At 38.4% G+C, this 10,240-nt stretch overlaps 1 protein-coding gene across 1 annotated transcript in view; it reads right to left on the reverse strand.

The window, feature by feature from the left end:
* The window catches only part of Sntb1 (syntrophin beta 1), a 257,294-nt gene that overhangs the window by 138,792 nt on the left and 108,262 nt on the right, over positions 1-10,240 (reverse strand). Inside the window, exon 2 of the mRNA XM_031359477.1 lies at positions 2,658-2,874. Within this exon, the coding sequence (XP_031215337.1) occupies positions 2,658-2,874 (217 nt within the window). The remainder of the gene's footprint in view (positions 1-2,657; positions 2,875-10,240) is intronic.

Below are 10,240 nucleotides of genomic sequence, written 5' to 3' on the forward strand. Positions count from 1 at the left end.
CTGTTTGTCAAAGCCGAATCCCGTGCCCACCTGGCCAGAATCCCTTGTCCCGCGGAACAGGGGACCCCGCGAGAAATCCCGGTCCGCGCAGAATTGTGATTTGCCCACATTATCTGTCTGGTTGACAATGTTGTATTCTCCCTGGCATGCAAATGCAATTCTATAAAGTATTTGTTTCCTATTTTGGTTTTCTCTTTTTTCCCTTTATTAGGGGGGCAAGTTTCACCCTCATCTCCTTGGTAGCAGCAGCTCAGGACCTATCTGGACTTGATGTCTCCTTGTAAACCATCTGTCTCTGCTGGACCTTCAGTTTTAATTCTGCCCTGTTGTTTCTCACATCCCAGCAGGAGAGGCTCTGCATCTCCCACCCAGGATGCTCTGCAGATAAGTCATCGGCAATGGACTTAAACAGCAGTGGTATTAAGGTTTAAAAATCCATTCCGCTGTCTGTATAGACATACATAATGGAAATCCCAGTATTATTAAAGCCGGAGGTTTCTCAAAATACTCTGATAATTGATTGACCTCATGTTGTTTATAGGTCATAAATGTTATAATGTATAAGTCCCATGCTAGAAAGAACAACAGAAAAAAACTTTCATGAACTTTTGTTTTTCAAGATAGTAATAATGTCTAGGAAGTTTCTGTAAATTTCTCTATCTTCTTTTTCTTTTTCTTTTTTATTTATTTATTTATTTTGCTTGAAGAACTGGCACAACAATAATGTGTTAGCTGTTAGGAGGACTACTAAGTGTTAAGAAGTCAGGTATTAAGCAGGTAATATGAAGGACTAGGCATGGAATTCCGTGAAGTCCCTAATTTTGAACAACAGGAATGAGATAGTGCATTCATCCCCTTGTCAAAGGATTTACCACTCCTGGGTTCCTGTTACTTAGAGACCTGCCTGCACTAGTGTGCACTGCAGTAGCCAATTTTTTTTTTAAGATGTGAAAAATACTATTTTTTTAAATGTGAAATTTTACAATATTCAATATAACTAACTCAGATTTATTAAAATGGTAGTTAGATTATTATATTGACTATGAAAAGGAACATGTATGAGTTGAGTGCTTCTGTAAGCTATGACTTTGCAATTGCCCGACTAAATGAATTAACACTCAATGTAGTTCAAGAGGAACACACCGCAGATTGTGAATTCATTATATCTGACACTTGACATTAGATTCTTGAGAGAAAGGGGTTATTTGATTAGGTGGGGAGGACCCCAGGGAGGAGAAAAATTTTAAGCAGTCAGGAAATAAACTACAGGCCCAGGGAATCAGTGGGAACAGAGGAGGGACAAAACAGAACAGGGAGGAGGGAAATCATCATAGGAGGACTACCTCCTCATTCCACCTGGCCTGACTCCTCTCTTGCTTCTGCTGCTGGCTCTTTCTTACAAGCAGCCCATCCCTGTATTGATATGAGGACACTAGGAAGGGTGCTGGGGAGGAGTGAGGAAGGATGTGACAGGTGGTTGGAGCCAGAAGGGCCCTAACAGCTTCCTTAGCATGGAATCACGGGGTTGAGAACTAAGATCCACAAGGAGTTTGGAGGCAAGGAGTCAGTTTTCTCCCTGCCTCAATCACTTTGGCTTTTTTCCATCATCTGCAACTGTGACCCTAGCCAAATCCTTCCCATTCGTGGGAGTTGCAGCTGTCCCACACATGTGGTAAATAAGGACCAGTAGAGCTGCTTCTATTTTTAGCAGATTAATGTGGATGCAAAGATCACCAAGAGTCCCCATTCACTGGCTCAGTTCCTCAGCCTCTTTCTCTTTCCCTCTCCCTCTTCTCTTCTCAATTCTCTTCCTTGATACCTTTCCCCACAATCAAATCATTTTGGAATGAAATGAGACCATAACTTCTGCTTCCCTTTCACTGTACTGCAGATTGTCCTGAATTAGGCGGAATGTCTACCCTGCAGCATGCAGTCACTCATGGACTTCGGGAAACTGCACAGCAGCCTCAGATTGATACCACTTCTTACTCTCCTATATGAGAAAAGAGCTTTAAGCCTTCTGCCATCTGACCCTCAGAGGCTACCATTGAGCCTGTGGAGGCTCAGGTGGGTGGGTTGGCTTTTTACTAACATGAATAACATACAACATTGCACTGCACACTCAACTCACTTAACCCTCACAACCTGATATCTATTTCAAATATTCCCACTTTAAGGACTTAAAAACTCATAGACTCACAATAACCAAACCAGGAAGGATACCAAGATCCTGATTTCAGTTCTCCCACTCTCTATAAAATATGAGTCATATGTATTAGAATAGAATAGGCTAGAGAGATGGCTCCGTGGTTAAGAGCACTGACTGCTTGTCCAGAGAGGTCCTGAGTTCAATTCCCAGAAACCATAGAGTGGCTCCCAGCTATAGTGAGATCCAATGTTTTCTTCTGGTGAAGACAGCTACACTGTACTTAAATAAATAAGTAAGTAAATAAGTAAATAAATAAATAAATAAATAAATACTAATAAGAGAACTGGAGGGAACCTGGCTAGAATATAATTTCTGTCTTTGAATATGTATCTTCTCCATGCTTGGAGGGTGGGAGGATCTTTCACTCTATTCATGAGAACCATGGATAAAAGCACAACCTGGCAAACTCTGGCATAACCTCAGAGGCTAGGAAAGTTTGCCCTGTTACCTGTTTTCAGGGTCAGTCAAGGTCATGCTCCTGGTGACATAACACATCTTGAGGGGGATGCTTTTCCGGTCTCTATGGAAGGAGAAGGACTGGGATGACAGAGGATCTGCAGAGCTACCCCCTAATCTTGGGGACTCAGGTGGGGGTGTTTCCCATCCAATCTCAGACACTGGGGACCCTTTCTTCACGTAAGGTGTGGCTTCTCTCATATACTTCACTGTAAAGAAAAAAAACAAGACAAGAAACAGTTTTAGGAATACCACTTTTAGGAATACCAATATGGTACAGCATACAGTGTATAAGAAACACTTATATGTTGTGGTCAACAGCTGTCTAATGGGACTTAAGGCTCACTAAATAGGAAGGAATATAAGTCTGGTACTATAATCCCAGGCAAGAATAAGCACCCATAGAGTAGTGTGGTTCTCATTCTTCATCAAAGAAAATTCTCTTTCTAGCAGAAGGTAACTACAGAGATCTACAGCTTTCCCAAATGCAGAGAATAAGTGAATGTCCATCCCCAATTAGGATACCTACAACACAACTCCTACACCTATGGCTCATGCAACAGAGAAGAAGGACTGTAAATATTGTAAGAGGCACAAGACCAAGATAGTTTCAGCTAGCTAGTGTCCTCTATGCCAGACAGGGAAACTGCATCCATGAACTCTCAACAATATGGGTGCCTTCACAAGGCCACACCAGTTAACATACCAACATGGATCGGGCAAAATTCAACAAAGACTCAACTCCTAGATGAAGAACTATAGGTGATAATGGCTGCTGCCCCCCAGTTGGTTTCCCAATCTTAGTGGTCATCCCTGAACCCATGTACATACAAGGAACAATAATGGGACTCAGTAGATTTTGAGTGTGTGTGTGTGGGTGTGTGTGAGTGTGTGTGTGTATGTATGTATGTATGAGAGACAGACAGACAGACAGACAGACAGACAATAAGTCTGGAGCAATATGAACTTGAGAGAAGGTAGTTGAAAGGACACAGAGGAGTTGTAAAGGGAAAAGAAAGGGACGTGGATAATGTAAATATACTGTACTCACATGAAATTCTCAAGAGAATAGAAGGTTACATTTTTGGAAAAATCTCTGTCTCTGAAAGAAACTTGCATTGGGCATGCTGTTAGCACCAAGTTTGTTACATTCTGAACAAGATTCAGGCTTTCTGCTTCTTTCAACACAATTATCCTATTATTTAAATTACATATCAGTGTCAATCTTAGAACTTGTTATTACAATGTCCGGCAGTTGAGAATTGCATGTAGCCTTTTCTTTTTCATCTGTGATACTGTCTATCTTTTCTGATTATAAGTCATATTGTAGAAGATTGAAAACAAGTGAGCAGATGATGTGAAGTATAACCCAGGCTAAAAGACTATAATTTAGTGCACATGTAAAGATGCAGCCACATCATTGCCCAGGATGCTGTTAGTATGCTCAGAAGCAAGGGTAGACTTTCAACTTCAATGGTGCTGAAATCATGTACACAAAGAAATGAATATGAACGTCTACTGTCTAGTGGCTAAATCTGTAGAAGTAGAGCTGTTATTTCTCAAGGCTAAGAGCTAAAACTTAACAGGTTAAATATATCATAATTTTTATAGGCATTAAAATGAGATAGATATGCACATGTTGATGGAGTAAGAATTGAAAGATTGACAATTAAGGAAAACACAAAGTAGTCAGTGCAATATCTTTGTATATAAAATCACAAATATAGGCTGGGCATGAAGGCATATGCCTTTAGTCACAGCACTTGGGAGGCAGAGGTAGGTGGATCTTTTAGTTTGAGGACAGTCTGGTCTATAAAGCAAGTTCCAAGGCAACCAGGGCTACACACAGGTAAACACTGTCTCAACAACCAAAAATCCAAACCAAAACAACCCCAGAAGTATATATAAATTTGTGATTATATATTATATGTTATATACTGCTTATATATGTATATAATATACATACATGTATACATATACTACTTCAATTTAAAAACTACTATCAATATTTTCTAGACTTCATATCTAAAAATTATTGAAGATATATACATATACATTTAGTCCATATATATATAACATATATATATGTTTATGGATGCATATACATATATATGCATGAAAACACATATAAATATATACTGATATATAAGATATTTAAATATGTATCTAGCATGTATATTTATATAACACACATGTATACATGTATGTATATGTATATATGTATATATGTGTACATGTATATATGTACAGATTATATGTATAAATGCACATGCATATACATGTATATATTTTACTGTGTGTATGCATATGTATATATACATATATGTGTATATACATATGTATATATCTACATATATTATATACATATGTATACTATATTTATATATCTTTAGTTATTTTTAGTATGAATTCTAGAAAATATTGATAGTAGTTTGTTACAGAGAATGGAATGAAAAGCCACCATGATAGAAACAGGCTTTCCCTATTCATGCATTGTTTTTTGGTGCACTTTCATGTTTAACCACATTCATATATTGCTTTTTTAAGATTATAAACGGTAACAAGCCTAAGTAGAACATACAGAAGTTCTGCTCTTTCTCTCATTTGCCTTGTTCCTTAGATATTTTTTGAGTTGGCAGGGCAACCGAGATTTCAGGAACATGCAATATGAAGTTTTCTGCACTTCTCTCTGTGAGCTTTCTACTCTGGTTCCCCGTCATAGCTAAGGCCATTACCAACGACAGTGGATTAAAATGAACAAAAATTCTGGGATGGCTTGAATAAGTCAGTTCAGAAGCTGGGGCTTCCATGGTGTAAGACTGAAACCAGGTTTAGGGAGACTACAGAGAGTAGCTCTTAGTTTCCATACTCAAATGTTGTAAGATGAAGATGACTCTATTAAATGCTTTTGGTGCTGTATCTGGATCCTTGGGCTGTATCATAGCTGCTGTGAATTAGCTGAATACAGAATGTCACCATTTCCTTGCTCCACAGAGCTGAATAATAGAGGCTGCAAGGCCCAGGGGGCTGCAGAGTTACTGCCTGACCTCACATAGGATCAGTGCCTCTAGGAAATCCTACTGAAGAAGTGCAGAAGCCATGGCATGGAGTAGAGGGAGCCAAGTTTTATAATAGGGAAAAGAGAACTTAGAAAAGAATCTATAGGCATGAATCCAGTATTTACTAGGAATCCACAGCTCCACAGTTCTCCCTGCAAACCTGTCAGCAGAGATTAAAGTTATAAGAGGAGAGAGGTGACTCACAATCGGATCATTTTAAGGAATGTGTTATTACTGAGTAATCTATTTAAAGAGCAGCACAGACATGGCTCATAACAAGTCGAGTAACCCCATGGAGACTGACTAAAGGAATGGGGCTCTTTAAAAGCATGAGTTTTGTTTGTTTGTCTTATGTTTGTTTGTTTGTTGTTTTTTTGTGTGTGTGTTTTGTTTTTCGAGACAGGATTTCTCTGTATAGCCTGGCTGTTCTGGAACTCACTCTGTAGACCCGGCTGGCCTCGAAATCTGCCTGCCTCTGCCTCCCAAGTGCTGGGATTAAAGGTGTGTGCCACCACTGCCTGGCAAGCATTGTAGTTTTACTCTTCCATAAAGCGTGTGGGCTTTGTATATGTGGTGTATATGTGTGTGTGTTCGTACATGTGTATGAGTGTAAATGTGGATAAAATTTTTAAAAACCTAGGAAGATGATGGGAAAATGTCAGAAAAAAAAGTGCTGTTGGAGGATTGGAGTGGCTAGGAGAAAGGTCACATGGAATATAGAAGAGAAAAAATATGGAGGAGTTACAAGGGAGGATCAGAGGACAGTGATATCTAATACCCTGCATGCTAATTTAAAAAATAAAAAGTGATTTCTTTCCCTATTTCTACAGATGGTAAAATTGTGTGGCTTTGTTGTCGCATTACACTTACTGGGATATAGGATATTCTAGCAGCAATTGGGATGAGAGGAACTGCTGTTTGGAATGGATTCTTATCATGCAATCTGGCTGGAGATGAGAATGATTGTTTCAGAGTGAGACTCAAAGATGCTGTGTGGTAAGTGGCATTTGAACTCAGCCTCAAACCATGGCTAACATTTTAAGAAACAGAAGGATCATAACTGTCCTTTTATATCACATACTCTGATTTGATAACTCTGATCATAATTCCATAGCAGAGAAAAGTTTGGTGTCAGTTTGTAAGAGGGATAAGAAAAACATTCGTAATGCACTTAATCATGAGCCAAATATTGGACCAGGTTACTTACATATTTTTCTATAGTTAATCTTCACAATTACTATTTAAGGATTCACTTTATTTTTGTTAGGAAAACCAGGGTCTATAGACAAAATATCTAAGCTACCATTTATTCATTTAGTCCATGTGCCCATAAGCAATAAAATATGAATGTGTAGTTATCCTTTTCAGAAAAACTTTGTAGGATTATCTTAACTCTACCAAACACATAGGTCAGTGTTCATATATACATCAATCACTCATGCTCAGAAGTTTGTCATGTAGGGGCTCACATGGCCAGTAATTGATAGAGCTCTACTTTGTTCATCCAGAGATGCTCTTTTGTGATATCTGGCTATGCTGCTTAGATGAAAGATGCACAAAAGTTGATAAGTTCAGATTTTATTTTAGATAGTAGCAATAACGATTTTCAGTGAGCAATACAGTGGCCAAATAACTGGCCAGTTGTGGAAAGAATTCCTGGAAAGTAGACTTGGCTGCCCAAGGAAAAGATATTAGACATAGGCCTAACATTTTTGAGGGTACAAAAGATTACTGTCAGTGATAACCCAAGCAATATTCTAAATACTCTGCTTAAGCATGAAGAATTCTAGAAATATGTGGCTTGAGCCACTTGTGGGACAGAGCTGATAAACATACAAAAATTTTAACCTAAAAGCAAATATTTGCCAAGTACTCACTTCTTATGTGGTACAGAATTAGAGTAATTTACATAGAAGAGATAGCATAGCAAGGCCTTGAGGAAAGCTTGCCTTCTTGGGCATAACATTTAATATAGAGTGATGCTCTCAATCAGCCAATAGAATATAAAGACAGAGAGGTTACAGAAGTGAGGGAAATATGGTGATCTAAATTTTTGCTCATTCACCAAAATTTATCATTTTATTTTTATGTACAAAGAATTTTGCAGTCTGTGAATGATAAGGAATCATCCTGATTGGAAGATATTCAAAGTCCAGAAGAGAGGAAGTTGGGAGGAGTAGGTGACAGGGAGATTTGTGTTAAATTTTAAGCCTGGTTTAAGGAGATATCACACTTCACATATCTTTAGCTGCTTTACAGAATCAAAAGATTATTATTTATGGAAGAAAACAATTTCATCCTAAGCTGCAAAGCATTGTTGGGAACCATTTCCAAAGGCAATGAGCTGGTGCAAAAATCAAAGAAAATGTTGCACACTTGGAAATAAGGTACCCTGAGCACAAGCAACAGCTATATGTACTAAAAACCTGAAAGAGTGTAGTAAAAAGAAACAGAACTTTGAGAGAGTTTTCCAGAGAATAGATAAAGAAGTAACCTAACCAACTAGTTAAAATCAAAAAAGATGTATAGCAATATAACTGATAATGATAATGAAGATAATAATATAACAATAACAATCACAATAATAAATAATTCACAAATTAAAGCTGCACTAGAGACACATGCTAGGAGAAATTAGTGAGTAATGATTACACAGAGAAGATGGTTCAGTGGATGAGTGCATTCTATAGAGCAACTAAGTTCCATTTCCAGTATCCATACCTGGCTTTTCACAATTGCCAGAGCTCCAGCTCCAGGGCGATTCAATGACTCTGTCTACTATAGAAACATGAAATCACACACATTTACCCTCTACACAGGCATGTATATACACACAATAAGAAATAGAAAACTTAAAAAATTACAGTGTAGCACAATCTTTCAAAAAGATGGTAAATGTTGATTACATATTAAGAAATATAGTACCAGAGAGATGGCTCAGATGCTAAAAGGTAGGTTCACAACCAAAAATAGAAAATTAAGAGAAATGAAGGATAAATTGTAGAACCAGAAAAGTAGAGTAGGAATCATGTGGCTGAGAATAAGAACTTTCCAGATGCAAACATACTAAGCCACAAGGTCTAGAGATCTTGTCTTGGTTTTGCCAAACAAGACCAGACCAGAGAGCCTCAACCTCAAGCCAAATAGAAATAATGTACAATTTCTTCTTTATGTGTTGAGTTGGCTTAACTTTACTTTTGTGCATGTGCCTCTCCAGAGCCCCTCAGCTGGCACCTCTGGAATGAATCCTGATATTTCTGGTAGACACATGTTCCAACCAAAGAAATAAGGAGCATGAAAGGTAACCATTACTGCTTCTGAGAAAGAGAGCCGACATTGTCTTGAAAGAGACGTAACATTTCGCTGCTGAAGGCTCTTGATTCAGAGCTGGAGACAGTTCCATGGGTGAATCTTTGTATGAATGGGTCCTGCATTCAAATCCCCACAATGGATGGACTGCCTGGCATGATAGAGTGCATCTGTCATCTCAGTGCCACAGTGGTGAGATGAGAGGTGGAGTAGAGAAATTGTAAGCCAGATAGCCTGGTATTATGCAGTGGCAAAGAAGAGACCCTGTCTCAGATAATATAGAAAGCAAGACGAACACTCAAAGTTGTTTACTGATCTTTGCCCACATGCATGGCATCTACACTCATACTATTCACTTACTTTCATGCATTATCCCCACAGCCTTTGTTCAGGAGTTCTGCTGAGTCAAAAAACAAACAATAAGAAAAATATAAACAAAACCACAATCACTTCCTATTTTTTATTATTCACAGTGCTGGATTATAATCCATTGTCTCCTTCATGGTAGGCAAATGTTCTATACAGAACTACACTCACAGCCCTTGGATCTTGATTCCTTTTGATAGCCATGGAAAGCAAAGAAATGTGTTCTTCTGTAAAACTAATACAAGAAAAGGCCATTGGCTTTCTCTAGCAGTCCATGATTTCTCACCAGAGGAAGTAAGGGCAATCCAAGCTGCCAGAGGCCACAGAATTTCTACAAGATGGCTAAGTACTTGAGTCCTCCTCAATCCCTGATTGAGGCTGGAGGCTAAGGACCCCTATGTGGAAAGAAAGAATGGTACAGAGATGTTTGAAGGAGATAAAGTAGTGGCCCTGACAAGGACAAAGATCATGTCACACCTTTTCCTGGTTATTTGTGGCTTGTATTCTAAAACCATTACAAATAACCAAGTAAGTGTGGTCTAATGAAAAGAAGGGAAGATGTTACCTAAGTCTGAATTTGTCTGGGCCAGGTACCCCAAATGAATGCATTGAATAGAAAAGTATATTATGAATTTAGCAACTTTAGAATTTAATAAAAGATTTAGTGAGGCTACTCTGCTTCCCAGGAACTCTGGCTTCTGCCATCTTCTACATCCCATTTTTACTATACCTCCTGATAATTTAAAATAGATGTCTGAGTTCCATCCATTGCGACCCATATCCCATGAAGACAAAGGGAAAATGGAAAAGAATAACTCGTATCTTAGTCTCTTTTCCTGTT

This window comes from Mastomys coucha, unplaced genomic scaffold (assembly GCF_008632895.1).
Source record: "Mastomys coucha isolate ucsf_1 unplaced genomic scaffold, UCSF_Mcou_1 pScaffold7, whole genome shotgun sequence".
NCBI classification, from domain to species: Eukaryota; Metazoa; Chordata; class Mammalia; order Rodentia; family Muridae; genus Mastomys; species Mastomys coucha.